Genomic DNA, 18,544 nt, shown 5'->3' on the forward strand with positions numbered 1-18,544 from the left:
GGAAGCTCGCTAAATATAGTCTCTTGCACAAAAGTAGAAGAGAAAATCACCTCAGCAGATGGGTAGAAATATAAACAATACGAAAAAGCAAGGGAAGAAGTCACCCAAATAGCCCGCAACACTTCAATAACTGATCTCATTGATACCACTGATTTCATTGATAACTACCTTGGAGGAAATGTCATACGGAATTCAGACGTTCATGGTTAAAAATAATCATGAACTAAAAGAAGACTAAGGAATGAGCTAAAAGAGAAATATAGGAAGTGAAGGAACATTTCATGAATAGATATTCTGAAAAAGAACCAATCAGAAATCCTGAAAATGAAAAACTCAATATATCAAAATAAATTCAGTTGAAAGCATTACCAATAGATTACAACTCATAGAAGACAGATATTCAGTCCTCAAAGACAAGGTATAGAAACTTAAAAATACAGTAATAAAGAGAAGATGACAGACAGAGAACATGACCAGAATATCCAAGAAATCTGGGATAATATTAAGAGGCCAAATCTAAAAGACATTGGCTTAGAAGAAGGAAATAAAACACAAACTAAAGGAATGCTTAACCTTTAATGTCAGATAAATAATATCAGAAAAAATTTCCACACTTGAATGTGAGATGGAAATTCAAATACACTATGCCTAGAATTAGAAATAGACAAGATCAAAAAAAGATCCTCAAGATAGATTAAAACATTTAAAGTTAAGCAAAGCAGACTTTCTGTAATTTCTCAGCCCAGACTCTCAAAGCAAGGAGGGCTTAAAGTTGTGAATCATTGTGAATTATTGCTATATTCAGCAATGCTATTTTTTCAGAATTGTGGTAAAATAAAGCCCTTCCAAGAGAAGTAGAAACGAAAAGAATTCATGAGTACTAAACAGCATGATGAAAAATAATGTAGAATAAGCAAAAAAAAAAAAAAAAAAATTGAAGACAACAAATGGTTGAATCTTAATAAAAGAATACCCAAGTAAAAGGTAACAAGTCTGAATTAAATAGAAGTAAATCAAATGCAAAATGCTTGTCTAGCATGTGGTAGTCCCTGAGTCTGATTTCCAGAACTGCAAAAAAAAACAAAACAAAAAATCAAAATGGCTGGAAATAAAAATTATCTTCCTTTAATGACACGGAATGTAAATGTTCTCAAGTCTCAAATCAAAAAGACACAGAGTGGCACAGAGGATTAATAACTAAAAAAACTAAGATCCAACCATGTATTGTTTCAGAACTCACTTTACAGGCAAAGAAATTTACAGGCTGAAGGTGAAAGGATGAAAAAAGATCTGCCATGCAAATAGAAACTGAAGATAAGCAGATGTGACATGGATAAAGTAGACTTTGAGCCAAAATTAATTCAAAGAAGTAAACAAGGTTGCTTTATGCTGGTTAAGGGAACTATCCAACAACATGATAGAATGATTGGAAATATGTATGTCACAAATATCAATGCATCTACTTAGGTAAACACTATTTGATTAAAAAAAAAACACCTCAAATAGACTTCAAAACAATAGAACTAGATGATTTCAACACAATTCTCTCACCAAGAGATAGGTCACCCTCACACAAAGTATGTAATGGCTTTTCAGACCTAAAAAATAATGCTAATCAAATGGACCCAACAGACATCTATATAATATTTCATCAATCCAAAACAGAATTCATTTTCTTCTCAGCTATACATGAAACCTTCTCCAAAATAGTCCATATTTTAGAAAACAAAGCAAGTCTTAGAAAATACAAGAAAATAAAATTAAAAAAGGAAAAAGATAATTTTTTTTTTTTGCATTTTATCAGATCAGAATGGAATAAAGCTAGGAATCCACAAGATAAAAAACAGAAACCACTTAAACACATGGATACTAATATACTTCTGAATGATGAATGGGTCTTAGAAGAAATCAGGGGAGAAATAAAAAAAATCTGAAAAACAAATGTGAAGAGAGTTATAAAATTAAAATCTCTGAGAGTATGAAGGCAGTTCTGGAGGAAAGTTTACAATATGGAGTGATTACATAAAAACAAATACAGAAAGATTCCAAATAAATAATCTAATGTTACATCTCAAGGTCCTAGAAAAGTAAGAACAGACTAATTCCATTATTTTCCAGAGCAAGACAGGAAATAATGAAGATCAGAGCCAAAATTAACAAAATCAAGAATAAAAAAATACAAAGGATCAATACAATAAAGAGCTGTTTATTTATTTATTTTTTAAAACTGGGGATGGAACTCATGAGCACTTTAATCCCTAGCCTTTTTAATTTATTTATTTAGAGACAGGGCTCACTAAGTTGTGAGGCTGGCCTAATACAACCCTCCTCTGGCCTCTCAAATTGTTGGGATTACAGGCATGCACCACTGTATCTAGCAGAGTTGGTTCTTTAAAAAAATAAACAAGATTGATAAACCCTTAGTCACATAAGAACCAAATCAAAAGTGTAGAGATGAAAAGTACATATCACTAGAAATATTTTTGAAATACAGAGGATCATTAGGAACTATTTTGATATTGACTAAATTTTCATCACATATGATCCACTCAAATTGAACCAAGAGGATATAGAAAACCTAAACAGATGGATATCAAGGAATAAACTGAAGCAGTAGTTGAAAACCTTCCAAAAGAGGAAAGCCCAGCACCAGAGGGTTTCTCAGGTGAGTCTAGTAAAGAAGAATTAATGCCAATTCTCCTCAAATTATTCCATGAAATAGAAAAAGAACACTACCAAATTTATTCTATGAAGTCATTATCACATGATATTCAAACTAAATAATGACACACTAAGGAAAGAAAACTACAGAACAATAACTCTGATGATCACAGATTCAAAAATCCTTAATACAATATTAGCCATTTACATTCAAAAACACATTAAGAAGATGGTACACCATGATCAAAATGGTTTCAACCCAGGGACACAAGGTTGATTCAACATATACAAATCAATAAATATAATTCACCACATAAATACAATTAAGGACAAAAATCACATCATCTGAAGAGATGCAGAAAAAGCCTCTGACAAAATTCAGCACCCATTTATGGGAAAAATACTGAAGAAACTAGGGATAGAGGAACTTATCTCAATATCATAAAGGCTTCATATGATAAACCCATAGGAAATATCATACTGAATGGAGAAAAACTGAACAGCATTTTTTTCTAAAATCAAGAATAAGACATTGTTGCCTGTTCTCATTACTCCTATTCAGTGTGTTCTTGAAATTAGCCAGATAAGTCAGGCAAGAGAAGGAAATTAAAGAAATATAAATAGAAAAAAATATTACATTATCTCTGTTTCCCAATGACATGATCCTATATCTAGAAGATTCCCCCCACAAAATAAAATTCCATCAGAAGACTGATAAATAAATTCAGCAAAGTAGCAAGATACTAGATCAATGTTTAAAAAATCAACAGCTTTCCTATACTTTAATAGTGAATCTGCTGAGAAAAAATGAGAAAAATAATTCCATTCACAATAGCTTTAAAACCCAGATCAAACCAAATCAAACTCAAAACAAAAAAATCAACCTGTGAATACACCTAACCAAGGAGGTGAAAGACTTCTACAATGAAAATTACAGAACACTGAAAAAAGAAGCTGAAGAAGACCTCAGAAGATGTTTCTTTAACCTGCACAAAAATCAACTCAAAGTGGATCAAAGACCTAGGAAATAGACCAGAGACACCACAGCTGCAGAAGATGGAAAGACCTCCCATATTATTAGATAGGTAGAATTAATACTGTCAAAATGGCTACATTTTGATATACAGATTCAATGTAATCTCCATCAAAATAACAAATGGCATTTTTCACAAAACTAGAAAAATATTTTAAATTCACTGTAGGAAAAACAGACTCAGAGTAGCAAAGCAATACTGAGCAAGAAGAGTGATGCTGGTGGCTTTATGATACCTGTTCTCAAATTATACAATAGAGCTATAGTAACAAAAACAGCATAGTACTAGTATAAAAAGACATGGAGATCAATGGAATAGAGTGGAAGAGATCAAGAAAAAAAATCCATATAGCTAGTCATCTGTCCCGAATACAAGTGCCAAAAACATACATTGGAGAAAAGAACTTTTTTTTATCAAATGGTGCTGGAAAAACTGGCTAGCCATTGTAGGAAAATGAAACTAGATTCCTGTCTGTTCACCTTGCATAAAAATCAACTCAAAGTGGATCAAAGACCTAGGAAATAGATCAGAGACACCACAGCTGCTAGAATAAAAAAAGGGCCAATACTCCAACACACTAATGCAGGCAATGACTTCCTTTATAAGACTGCTAAAGCTTAAGAAATAAAACCAGGAATCAATTAAGGGGGATAGCTTCAAATTAAAAAGCTTCGGCGCAGGAAACAAGAGTGTGAAATGAGAGTCTATTGAATGGGAGAAGATCTTTGCCAGTTACTCTTCTGACAGAAAATCAATATGCAGAATATATAAAAAACTCAAAAACCTTACCATGAAAAAAAAAATAGCTCTATCAAATAATGGGCAAATGAATTTGCAAATGACTAACAAATATATGCAAAAATGTTGAACACCCTTAGTAATCAGAAAAATGCAAATCAAAACTACACTAAGATTTCATCTCATTATAGTTAGAATGACAGTCATCAAGAATACAAATAATAATTGCTGGGTGAGGACATGGGGGAAAAGTTTCACTCACGTATTTGTTGGTGGGACTGCAAATTAGTACAAACACTCTGGAAAGCAGTATGAAGATTCCCCAAAAGCCTAGGAATGGACCCACCATATGACCTAACTATCCCACTCCTTGGTACCTAAGAACTAAAATCAGCATATTATAGTGACAAATGCATAAAAATATTTATAGCAGGAGCACAATTCACAAGAGCAAGTTATAGAACCATCCTAAGTGTCCCTCAATAGACAAATGGATAAATGTCTGGTATATATAAAATTTTTGCTCATCCAAAACCAAAAATGAATTATGTCATTTTCTAATAAATTGATGGAAATGGAGAACATCATACTAAATGAAATAAACTTTTTCTCACATGTGGAAACTAGAAAGAAATAAAGAATTAGGGGGAAAAAAAAGATCTCACAAAAATAGAAGAAAGAACAGCAGAGTAGAAGAAAGAGATTCAGGGAGAGGGAGGAGGGATGGGAAAGGGAAGAACTATAGAATGAAACTGACCAAACTATGAAATGTGCATGTAATGAATATATCATAATAAATTCCACTTTCATATATAACTATGAGGCACCAATTAAAAAATTAATTAATTGAAGGAAGATCAATAGAGGAGAGTCTCGAAAGACATCAGGAGGAGAAAGGACAGGAATGAAGGAAGTAGTACTGGGAATTGAAATAGAGCAAATTATGGTATATGCATTTATGGATATGTCAAAATGAAATCCATGATTATGTATAACTATAATGCATTAATTAAAAAAAGAAATTTCATCACTTTAAAAAAGTTAGGTTTATACTCTGATATCTAATGTATACAGCATAATAAAAGCCTTAGCTCTACATATGTTTGGACAGATAAAATTTTCCAATGATTTTAGATTCCTTTTTCCTGAAAATATTACATAATACTCCAACATTTTAATAGTCATTTATAAGAATTATAGTTGTTGATAAATGTATACATTATAATAAGCACTTCTACATATATCATTGAACTCAATCATCACAATTCTGCAAGACAGGTTAAAAATGTAAGCACGCCACAGGATTTTCCCCATATTTTCTGAATCTACTTCTAGTATTCTACCAAATCAGTTGTTTCTGTATTGCAAATATATAAATATAAAAAAAGTCCTGTAATTCAAAATGCTGTGGAAAATAAGGTGAAATTTATGGGGCTGTTCTTAGACAATATTGATATTACTTGCTGGTGTAGTAACCTTTCTTTCTTCTTCATGGTGTTTTAGAAACTAATACAAATGAGGAAAATACAAATACCTATTTCACTAGAAACAAAATACTTTTAACAAAAAATATCACTAAGTATATATTATGGTATACCATTGTTTTCAAAAGCTCTTTTTACTGAAATAAGAGGTTGCTTGAGGAAATGACATCCAAAATAGGTCTCTGCTTCGATACTTTTCTTTCTTGTAGTAGATGTTACAAACAACCTCATATCGAGGGGGTGAAATCACTGCAAACACCTAGAAAGAACATCCATTGCTACTACAAAGGGTTTTGAGATGGTGAAATCATCAATTCCTAGAGAAAATATTAAAGTCTTTTCTTTGAATGAGGCCACTGTGAAAATCTCTATTGAACTACTACAGACAAATGAAGTTGAATTAAGAACATTAATTTATTCAGTGAGTCCCAAATGCCACACCACTCCAAAATATATAACTATGTATATAAAAAACCATGTTAAAATAAATAAAGAATTGGCTATACATTCCAAAATGCATATGTTGTTTTTTAAAATATGAAGACATACAAAATACACACACGAATTGGCAATGACTAAGGAAAATACCTCTGAACTCATTTTCATTTGCGCCATTTCTATTTCCTTTTGTTTGCAAAGATGATTTGCCAGAATCCCATCTTGTAATATTCTAGCATTCTGTTCTTGAGTAAGCTGCCTCTGGAGGTCATTTCGGTCCTCTAAAACCTAGAGATACATTTCATTAAGTTTTTGGTTTTGTTACACTGGGGAAATTCTAAAAGCTTAACTAAAAGCACAATCCACAAAATTAAACACACACACACACACACACACACACACACAACTATAAAAAGGAAGTAGTCTATTAAAGTCATATGAATTACTTAATTTTGTGCTTTTTTTTTTTCTTGGTATTAGAGATTTTTTTTCTTGGTACTCAGAGGCACTTAACCACTAAGCCCCATCACCAGTCCATATATATATATATATATATATATATATATATATATATATATATATATATATATATTTTTTGTTTGTTTGTTTGTTTGTTTAGGTTTTGAGACAGGGTCTCACTAAATTGCTTAGTGCCTTGCTAAGTTGTTGAGGCTGACTTTGAACTTGTGATCCTCCTGCCTTAGCCTCCTGAGCTGTTGGGATTAAAATTAAATTTGTCAAAGAATATAACCAGTTCTTAACAATATATAGAAACAATATCATGAAGTAAACATTTTTATAAAACATTTAATTAGTTTCACAATAGTTTCAAAGCTATTTAATTTGTATTTTTGGATTTTAACATAAAAATGCTGCATTTACAATTTTTGTTAGTAATTAAAATCATTTACTTTTCATTCCTTCATTCAGAAAACATATAGTGAACATCTATTAGAAGCCAAGATTCACAATGCATAATTTTAGTTATAAGAATCATAATTTATTTTTAGGGTAAAATAACATATTGTTTTAAACATAAACAATAGTCATATGCCAACTAACATTGCTCTAGTCCACAAAAGACCACTTATATAATGATGGTCTTTGAAGATTATATTGTCTAGATATCTTAAGTTCATGTAAGCATATGCTATGATCTTTGCATTACAATGAAATTGCCAAATAACACATTTCTCAGGTCACATCCTTGTCATTAGGTGACACACTATATATCAAAGGGATATAAGTAATATTGATGATTAATATGAAAATTTTACCAAAGATAGATTTACCTGATTCAAATTAATTTTTACAGTCTTTAACTCCACCTCTAGTGTCCTGAGAGAGATTTCAAGTTGTTGTTTCACTTCAACTTCTTTATTATATTGCTCTTCTTTCTTTCTTAAGTGTTGTTTAATTTTTTCATAAGCGTTATCAGCATTTCTTCTCTTTTCCTTTTCTTCTTTTAAGGCAAATCTACAGTTTAGTATACTTTATTTTAAAATGTATTTTGTTAAAAAATTAAAAGTTCATTTTGTGGTCTTATTCTACATACAGTGATTTATTATCCAAATAAAATTACTATATTTTTGAACATTTTTCATTTCTAATTCTCATGTTTTTGATTTTTCACTTCAGTCGACTCCAAAGGACATATACACTTGAAAACTAATAATAAAAGAACATTCTCTTAATTGATAAATTTCTTTTAGTACTAATTTTGCTGTAAAGTTATATACTCAAATTATCTTTTTAACAACATAGTAATTCCTCCTCAATTAAAAAATAATAATTTAAAGTTAATTAAGTTTGAAAAAAATTATTTATAAACAAGTTTATAAATTCACCAGAAATAAATTTTTATCTTCATGAAACTTTACCAGTGTCCCTAAAAATGATTTACAGTGTAAGACAGTACCTTCAGATGTATTCACACAACATAAATTTGCACATCACTATAAACCAAGACTAGGCTAAGGAGCCCAATGTCTGTTATTACCTTTTTATATTTCTTTGTTGTATTACTTTCAACTTACCTTAATTATTATTATTTTTATAAGCAAATTAAAATTCTCCTTTGGAACAAGATAGGATCTAGTACATAATCTAATATAGAGAGCAATGTTCTTGGTCACACATGTATGGAGTTTCTGAAGGGCAGTGGAGATTATTGCTAGGCACAGTAGGACCTTTATGCCGACAAGTGAACTAAAGAAATCCATACTACTTCACAAAGAAGTCCCCCCATAAGAGTATTTAACCTGGCATAGAAGTATTAAATTGAAGTCCACAGAGCACTTTACAAGAGTTCTGACCTGGAGGGGGTAAACCTTGGTGCACTTCCCTTCTATTGCCTCAATATTACTGGAGTGAAGATTTGATGACTCTTGTTAGAAGGTTCATTTCATTTCCCATTACTCTCCCAACCTTAAGCAAATTTATAGAGGAACTTAAGTTTGGTGTTTCCATAATACTAAGAGTATTTGAAGCAACCTATGACACTACTCTTGCGGAGAAAGAAGGTATCCATATTCTTGATTGGCCTTTTGATGATGGTGCACGACTGGTCCAAATTGTCGATGACTGGTTTAATCTTGTAAAACTTAAGTTTCATGAAGAACCTATTTACTGTGTTGCAGGCCTTGGGAGAGCTCCAGTGCTTGTTGTGCTAGCATTAATTGAAGGTGGAATAAAATATAAAGATGCAGTACAATTCATAAGACAAAAGCAGCATGGAGCTTTTAACAGCAAGCAACATTTGTCCTAAAATGTGTCTGAGCGCCAAAGACTCCAATAGTCAGACACCTGTTGTATTCAATAAAACTTAGGCTATTGCCTTAAAAGTGAAACTTAGGATGGGGCCTAATTTGTTGTCCATATTAGCCAATATGTTGGTGTGGTGAATAAATCTGATGAAGCTTCCATAACTGTTTTATTAGAAAGCAGTTTTACCAGGCCACAAGCTTAACAGGATTTCAGCCTCTATGTTTGAGTTATGATCAACCTATTTGGACACTTAGCAAAAGATTCTTGCTGTTCACAATTTAAAATGTGCTTATCATTGTGCCAGTTGATTTTTCCTGAAATCATGCGGTATTGAGTTAATGTCTTTAAATCTACTTCTATGCCAAATCTTATATAAGAAGTTTAGAAAGATAAGGTGCCAAAATGCCCAGCACAATACTTGTGTATTTTTAGAATCATAAAAAACAAAATTCCGGGGTGGTGTGGCTCAAGCAGTAATGCGCTTGCCTGGCATGTGCGGGGCACTGGGTTTGATCCTCAGCACCACATAAAAATAAAATAAAGATGTTGTGTCCACCGAAAACTAAAACTAAAAAAAAAAAAAAACAACAACAAAAAACAAACAAACAAACAAAAAAAAAAAAAACAAAAAAAACCCCAACAAAATTCCAGGAACTAAGCACACCCTAGACTTTATGTGATTTATTCCTTCAGTCATTTCAAACACTGTAAGGTTATTTGCCTGTTCACTTTATGTTTATATCTCCCAAATTCATATTGGTATACATAAGGTTTGCTTTTAATCACTGCATTTTTTTGTTTGTTTGTTTAATTTTTATCAAGTCTTATGGCAATTATTTAATATCTTTTTGTATGTCTTAAATTTTGCTTTTATGGAAAACCTCCATTTTGAAAACCTAAGTTGTTCCAGAAACACATGTCTTTAATATCTCCAGACCAAACAAAAAAAAAAGCCTTACAGTTAATTTAATGTTTACACTTGGAGGTGCAACTTAACAGGAAGGGTCTGAAAAAAAAATGGGAGAGAAGGCTATTAAATATTTTTAGTAAAATGTTGCCTTTGTCTTGTGCAGAATCTGTAGAATATATGCTTTTTAGTAAATATTTTTAAAAAGGTAGAGATACTCTGTTATTGTAGCTAAAACAATTCTTAATCATAAAATTTCTGAAATTCTTGTAAGGAAGGAAGGAAGGAAAGAAGTTTTTCATAATTATCAGAAATTCTGTACCAATTTTTTTGTTTGAAGTGTATTTTTTCTTCCTAACCTTTTGCAAAAATCAATCAATCAATCAATCAATCAATCAAAGTACATTTCTGATAATGAATTGGGCAGACAGTTAATATTTTATATGCCTTTTGAACTGTGTCACTTAATATTTGGATACTTGATAATTTTGTTTTATTAAGTAATTAATAACTTTGTGATATATATTAATGTTAGTTCAACCATATATTTATATTGTCTGGAATGTGTGGTTACAGTTCTGTGGAGAAATAATTTGTCAGTGTTCACCAGCTTGTAAAAACTTGGTGCAAGAGTTTACACATCTAAATAAATAATAAAATGCATGTGTCATAAAAAATAAATAAATAAAACTGAAGCTGAGGTTCTAGCTCAGTAGCAGAATGCTTGCTTATCATATGCAAGGCCTGAATTCAACCCCAGAACCACCATCACAATTAAAAAAAAATGTGCATTTTTAAAGATTTTTTTCTGTATCAAGAATAATGGCCATTTCATACTCTGTTGAAGGAATTAATGATATAAAGTTTCTTTAGAATTATTAAGAAATATTGATCAAAGACCTTTTCAAAAGTTTTTATATTTTAACCAAATAATTCTCTATTGAACAACAACTATAGAAAATGATTTATATAAAGTGTTCCTTGCAGCATTCATTGCAATGTGGAGGAAAAAAAAAAAAAGAAAGAAAGCTTGTCCTGGGCTTTTCTTTGTTGGAAGGCTTTTAATTGCTACTTCAATCTAATTGCTCGACATTGGTGTAGAATTTCTATATCTTCAATGTTCAACTTGGGTAGGTCATATGTGTCTAGATATATGCCAATATTTTTGAGATTTTCCAGGTTATTGGAATTTGTGATGATACCTACCTCCTTTATCATCTCTAATTTGTTAATTCATCCCTTTCTTTCTTTTGGCTAGTTTGGGTAAGGGCTTATCAATCGTTTTTATCTTTCCTAAGAACCAATTCTGTTGCATTGATCCTTTGCATTTTTTAAATTCTGAATTTAATTAATTTTGGCTCTAATATTAATTATTTTCTGTCTTCTACTGATTTTGGAATTAGTTTACTTTTCTTTTTCTAGGGCTTTAAAGCCTTAAGGCTGAGTTCTACAAGACCTTTAAAGAAGAATGCCAATCCTCCTCAAATTATTCCACAAATAAAAAGAAAGCGAACACTTCCAAATTCATTATATGAAACAAACTGCATTCAAAAACACACTTCACCTATTCCACTATTCCATCAAATAGGTTTTATGCCAGGGATGCAAGGTTGGGTCCACATACACAAATAAATAAATGTTAAGGACAAGAATCACACAATCATCTCAACAGATGCAGAAAACGTATTTGACAAAATTTAGCACCCATTCATATTAAAAATATTGGAGAAATTAGGGATAGGAGGAACTTACCTCAACATTATAAAGACTACAATGAACTGAAGGCCAACATCATACTAAATGGAGATAAACTGAAAGCATTTCCTCAAAAATCAGGAACAAGGAATACCCACTTTCACCATTTCTATTAAACAGAGTCCTTGAAACTCTAGCCAGAGAAATCAGGCAAGAGAAGGAAATTAAAGGGATACAAATAGGAAAAACAAGAAGTGAAATTATCTCTGTTTGTAGAGGACATGATCCTATATCTAACAGATCCAAAATATTCCACTAGAAAATTTCTAGAACTGATAAACAAGTTAATAAAGTAGCAGGATACAAGATTAACTTACACAATTCAATCACTTTCCTATACTTCAATAATGAATCAACTGAGAAAAAAATTAGGAAACCTATTCCAGTTACAATAGCTTCAAAAAAAGAAAACAAAAAGAAAAAAAAAAGGGAATAAATCTAACAAATTAAGTAAAAAATTTCTACAATGAAAAACTATATAAATAGATGAGAAATAAACCTTTGACTACCCATCCAATAACCTACTTTCCTCCCTGGGATCTATAAGTCCTTTCAGATTGCATAAATTAGTTGAGTATATTATTTGTTAATTTCAATAGAATTGTTTTTGTTTTTGTTATCCTTTTATATCAACTAGTTTCAATGCGACAAGCCCCAAATCAGAACTTTACTTAGAAAATGTGTCTACAGGAATAATCTAAGTGTCATTTAAAAAAATAAAGAAAAGTATGTAACATTGATGACAGAAACTGAAAAAGTGCTTAGAAGATGAAAAGACTGCCCACGTTCTTGGATAGGCAGAATTAATATTGTCAAAATGGCCATGTTAGCAAATGCTTAAGACAGATTCAATGCAATCCCCATCAATGTACCAATGACATTTGTCATAGAACTAGAAAAATTACTTCTAAAATTCATGTGGAAGAGTAAGAGACCCAGAATAGCCAAAGCAATCTTAAGCAAGAAGAACAATACTGGTGGCATTATGATATCAGATTCAAGTTATGGTACAGAGTCTTAGTAACAAATACAGCACGGCATCTACATAGACATGAAATCAAATGGAATAGAATGGAAGACACAGAGATAAATCCACATAGATATAGTCATCTGATACTCAGACAAAGGTGTAAAAAACAGACTTTGGAGAAAAGAGTCTTTTTAACAAATGGTGCTAGGAAAAATAAATATCCACATGTAGAATGAAAGCAGATCCCTATTTCTCATCTTATACAAAAGTCAACTCAACGTAGATCAAGGACCTAGATATTAGATCAGAAACTTTGAACCTGCTAGAATAAAACATAGGCTCAACACTCCAACATAATGACATAGGCATCAACTTCCTTATTAAAAACTCGTAAAGCACAAGAAATAAAACCAAGACTCAATAAGTGGGTTGACGTCAAATTAAAAAGATTCTCCACAAATATCAGGCTAAGCGAAATAAGCCAATTCTAAAAACCCAAAGGCCAAATGTTTTCTCTGATATGCAGATGCTAATCCATAATGGGGTGGGAGCTAGGGAAGAATGGAGGAACTCTGGACTGGGCAGAAAGAAGTGAGGGGTGGGGAGGGGGTTTGGGGGTGGGAAGCATGATGGAATGAGACAGACATTATTACCCTATGTACATGTATGATTGCATGAATGGTGTGACTCTGTATCATGTACAGCCAGAGAAATGAGAAATTATGCTCCATTTGTGTCCAATGAGTTGAAATTAATTCTGCTGTCATGTATAACTAATTAGAAGAAAACAAACAAACAAAACAAAAGCTTCCCCACAGCAATAGAAACAAAAGTTGTGAAGATAAGAGTTTACAGAATGGGATAAAATCTTTGCTAACTGCTTCTCCATCAGGGGATATCCAGACTAAATAAAGAACTCAAACTCCACTCCTGCAAACCAAATACTTCAATTAGTAAATGGGCAAAAGTACTAAACAGACACTTCTCAAAAGAAGAAATAAAATGGCCAACAAATACATGAAAAAAATGTTCAATGTCACTAGAAATCAGGGAAATGCAAATCAAAACTACATTGAGATTTCATCTTACCCCAGTCAGAATCGCAATTATCAGAAACAGAAATAATAAATATTGGTGAGGATGTGGGGAAAATAGTACACTCATATATTATTGGAGGGATTGCAAATTACTCCGGAAAGCAATACAGAGATTTCTCAAGACTAGGGATGAAATCACCATGTGACCCAGCTATCCTAATCTTTGCTATTTATCTTAAAGAATTAAAATTAGCATATTATACTGATATAGGCATATCAAGTTATGGCAGCACAATTCACAACAGCCAAGTTATAGAACTAGCCCAGTAGTGCAACATTAGATGAATGAATAAAGAAAAAGTGGTGTATAGTCAAAATGCATTTTTACTAGCCAAAAAGAAGAATGAAATTATGACATTTGATGGTATGTGGATGGAACTTGAGAATATCATGCTAAAGCTTTAATAAGCCAGATTCAGAAAGTCAAGGGTTGAATGTTTTCTCTCATATGCAGAAGCTTGACCAACAAGGGTGAAGGTGGAGGGAGGGAATTCCATGAAAAAAGAAGTGAGATCACTGGAGGAAAGGAAAGGTAGATCTGATGAGGAGTGAAGGGGGATGTAAAAGGAGAGGAATGGTGTAATGAAATTGACCAAACCATGCTATGTACCCCCAATATTATGTATAACTTTAATGCACTAATAAAAACACACAAAAAACAGAGATGCTAGAGTTTGTTCATTCCTTCTGCCATGTGAAGGTACAGGAAGAGGGTAGCCATCTATGAATTAGGAAGCAGATCTGCATCAGACACCAAATCTGCTAGTATCTTGACTTTGGACTTCCCATCTTTCATAACTTTGGCAAATAAATTTGTCTTATTTAATAGGTACATAGTCTATATCTTGTTATAGTAATCTAAACGGGCTATAACATCAAATATAAAATGAATAAAAGAGGAAATAGAAGATATAGAAAAATCAATGAAAATCAAACACTTTGAGGAAATGAATAAAAGTGAGAAGCCTGTACGTAACTTCCATGCTAAAAGTTGATCTCATAGAAATAAAGAATAGAACAGTGGTTACCAGAGTCTGTGTAGGGTTTGGAAGAGGGGAGATAGAGAATCATTAATGTGTATAGGCCACAGTTGGATAGGAGGAATCACTTTGTTCAGAAGTTCAAAGATTCATGATTAAGATGTTAATTCTCCTGAATCTAATTCCCAGAAGGCCAGTAGGCTCTTTATTTATTTATTTTTTATTTGACAAGTTAATTCTAAAATTCATATGAGTACTAAGATGTAGGTCAGTGGTAGAGTACTTCCCTAGCATGTACAAGGCCCTAGGTTTGAGCCCCAGGAAGGAAAAAAAAATCACATGGAAATGCAAAGAATCTATAATAGCCAAAATAACTAAAAAAGAACAAAATATGAAGGATAGGAATGTTGATTTCAAGTAGTATAAATCTATAGCAATGAAAACTGTGATATTGGTATAAAGAGAGCCAAATAGATTAATGGAATAAAATGGAAAGTACGTAAGTAAATAAATATGAATATCCAAATAGCCAAATTACTTTTGACAAAGGCACAATGATGGTACAGTGGAGAAAGGATAGGTTTTTGAATACATGGTGTTGGAAGAAGTGGATACCTCCACAAAACGAACTTGGATCCATACCTCATACCCTATAGAAAATGAACTTGAAGTGGATCATTTGTATGAATATAAGACCTAAAACTAGAAACTAGAAAGTGGTAAGATCTCAAAAAAAAACCCCACAAAAAACAAAAAACAATATAATGTTTAGGACTGTTATAAAACAAACCAAAAAACTCCCAAACCAAACCCAAATTTTATTTGCCAAATAGTGAGGTTTCTATATGGCAGCCTTCTATATTGCCATTAAAACTCTGATAGAGAAGAAGATACATATAATTGTTAAGATGTATTCATGGTTGATAAGTCATTTATTATTTTCAAGAATTTAATATTCCACAAGACTAAAGAAGTTCTCTTCTTTGCATATCCTGGAAGGTAAGTCAACAATTACAATTTTTTTTATTTAAAATAAGTCAGTCCTACATCTTTTATTTTCAATTGCAAATTTTAAATCTTCACTCCTGAACAATTCTGAAAATAAAATATAGTCAGCTCAGAACCACTAGCAGATAAAAATCTCAAATTAAATAAGCCCAAGTTATTCATTTTTTACTTTGAAATATTTGACAAGTATCTTTGTATTTATATTTTACTTTTTGCTTTTAGAACAATTTTATATTTTGTAAGCATACTGATGAAAACATTGAGAGATCAGAAACATGCTATACTGGACAATGATTTAGAAATCATTCTGTGATTTAAAATATCCTTCTTGGATTTAGACAAATGTAAGATAAATTCCACCTGGAGTTCCCTTGAACAATTAAAACCAAAAGAATTCAGAGATTTTCTTTCTCATGGCTTTTCTTCGTAATTGTATATTCACTGAATAGACAGGGACAAAAATACCTTAGTCCTAACTTCATGCAACTATATTGCTGGATATTCAAAGAATATTTTAAACTTTTTGCTGGCAGTTCATTAATGTCTCTGGCATCTAAAGCCTGTTTTACTGCAGCTGCCACGACTTGCTCTTGTTCATTAATGTCTCTACATAATTTAATATATGTGTTTAAATCTTCATGTTTCCATGGTCTAATGATAGCTGATGATTGGCTCACAGCGGCCCCAGCAACATCTAGCTGATTGGCTCCTCAGCCCCAGCAACATCTAGCTGATTGGCTCCTCTGCGGTGATGCTCATTGGACTGTTTCCCTGCCCTTTCAGACCACGGAGCTGCTCATTGGGGGACTTTTTGGCTCTGCCCACGTGACCCAGCCAATCGGCCTCAAGAGCAGGAGGATTGTGGGAGGTGGAAAGAAGCTTGTGGGGGGAGAGACAGGCTTGTGGAAAGCCGGTGGTGGCAGTTGAGGCTCTGAGGATTTTTCCTGAGAGGCTGTTTTGTTTGGCGTGTTTGGTTCTAAAAATAAAGTTAGTTTCTTTTGACAAGTGGCTTCTGATTGTGCCCAGCCAGACTGTGGCATTTCGCATAGCCGTCTCCTTGCAAAATTCCTCATTGGCAACCTTCCATAACAGGTATTGTCCTCCATTTAGCACAGCTTTACACATATTAGCCCAATCTGCTGGCGTCATGTTCAAGTTGTTAATGGATTCGACCATGCTTACAGTGAAGGGTGCTTGAGGACCATAGGTTGTTACAGCCTCTTTTAGCTGCTTCACTGTTTTGAAATTTAAAACTTGGTAAAATCGCTGCCCTCCTGCCTCAAATACAGGGCATGTTAATATTTGAGATCTTGTCTCAGGATCCCAACTATCAACTGCGGGGGTTGGGGACCTCCCAGCATATGGAGGTGGCCTTGTTAGTTGGACACTTATGTCCTCTGGTGATAGAAAGGTGTTAGTAGCAGTCTCCTGTTGTAACTTTCCCCCTGATGGCTTTTTCTGTTTTACACTTTCTTTCTCTGTCTGACTAGCTTGAGAGGCCTTCTCTTTTACTTGAATCTTTTCCTCTGTCTGACTAACTTGAGAGACCTTCTCTTTTACTTGAATCAATATGTCTTCTCCTTCCTCTACCATTGTCTGAACTGAAGGCTTTGGACTAAGCAAACAAGATATGAACGTCCACAATGGCAATGTGCCAACTGGCAGAGTCCCTGGGCTTTTCTTTTCTATTCTTTTTAAATCTTCACCATGATGGTTCCATTGTGATATATTTAACAACTCCTCCTTAAAAAGCCATGGGCTACATTTTTGTATTGTATCAACGTATGCCCTGACTGCTCTTGATTTTACTGGGATGCCTCCTTCCTCTAACAATTTACTTAACACTCTTTCAGTTTGTTTTTTACTAATTTCTGATCCCGTATTTCTACTATAATACAACCCAACAAGATGACGCCTAACAAAACTGAAACAGAGTGAAACAAAATTGAAACAACACAAAATCATTATAATAGCCTCCTGAAATGTCCATCCGTCCTTTCTCCCTATCTGTTCCTCAGATGTGAGCGGTTTTTCTTCCATCTTACACATCTCCAGGGACAGGCAACTTAAAACAATAGTGAAACAAAATAACAAAAGAAGAATCTTAAAATGGCTACCCATCCTCTCGCCCTGCCCTCAGGGGCGAGCAGTTTCACTTACCCTCAGTCGCTCCCCGTGCGAGCCACCAAATGCCGCAGTCTGGCTGGGCACAATCAGAAGCCACTTGTCAAAAGAAACTAACTTTATTTTTAGAACCAAACACGCCAAACAAAACAGCCTCTCAGGAAAAATCCTCAGAGCCTCAACTGCCACCACCGGCTTTCCACAAGCCTGTCTCTCCCCCCACAAGCTTCTTTCCACCTCCCACAATCCTCCTGCTCTTGAGGCCGATTGGCTGGGTCACGTGGGCAGAGCCAAAAAGTCCCCCAATGAGCAGCTCCGTGGTCTGAAAGGGCAGGGAAACAGTCCAATGAGCATCACCGCAGAGGAGCCAATCAGCTAGATGTTGCTGGGGCCGAGGAGCCAATCAGCTAGATGTTGCTGGGGCCGCTGTGAGCCAATCATCAGCCAGCAGCTGGATTGCTGGCAGCTGGAAGTTTGCTGGGGCCCCTTCGGCTGTGGCTCTCAACAACACTATTCTTACTAGGTATCCTGAGGCTGTAGGACAATTAATACTCAAAGGAATAAAAGCAGCAAAGGGAGTGT

At 33.5% G+C, this 18,544-nt stretch overlaps 1 protein-coding gene across 3 annotated transcripts in view; it reads right to left on the reverse strand.

The window, feature by feature from the left end:
• LOC114102455 (ankyrin repeat domain-containing protein 26) overlaps nt 1-18,544 on the reverse strand; it is a 117,792-nt gene that overhangs the window by 43,075 nt on the left and 56,173 nt on the right. For all 3 annotated transcript variants that reach the window (XM_071611307.1, XM_071611305.1, XM_071611306.1), the window contains 2 exons: nt 7,648-7,831; nt 6,506-6,643 (listed from right to left, as the gene is read on the reverse strand). In XM_071611307.1, coding sequence (XP_071467408.1) covers nt 6,506-6,643; nt 7,648-7,831 — 322 coding nt within the window. The remainder of the gene's footprint in view (nt 1-6,505; nt 6,644-7,647; nt 7,832-18,544) is intronic.

Source organism: Marmota flaviventris, chromosome 4 (assembly GCF_047511675.1).
Source record: "Marmota flaviventris isolate mMarFla1 chromosome 4, mMarFla1.hap1, whole genome shotgun sequence".
NCBI lineage: Eukaryota > Metazoa > Chordata > Mammalia > Rodentia > Sciuridae > Marmota > Marmota flaviventris.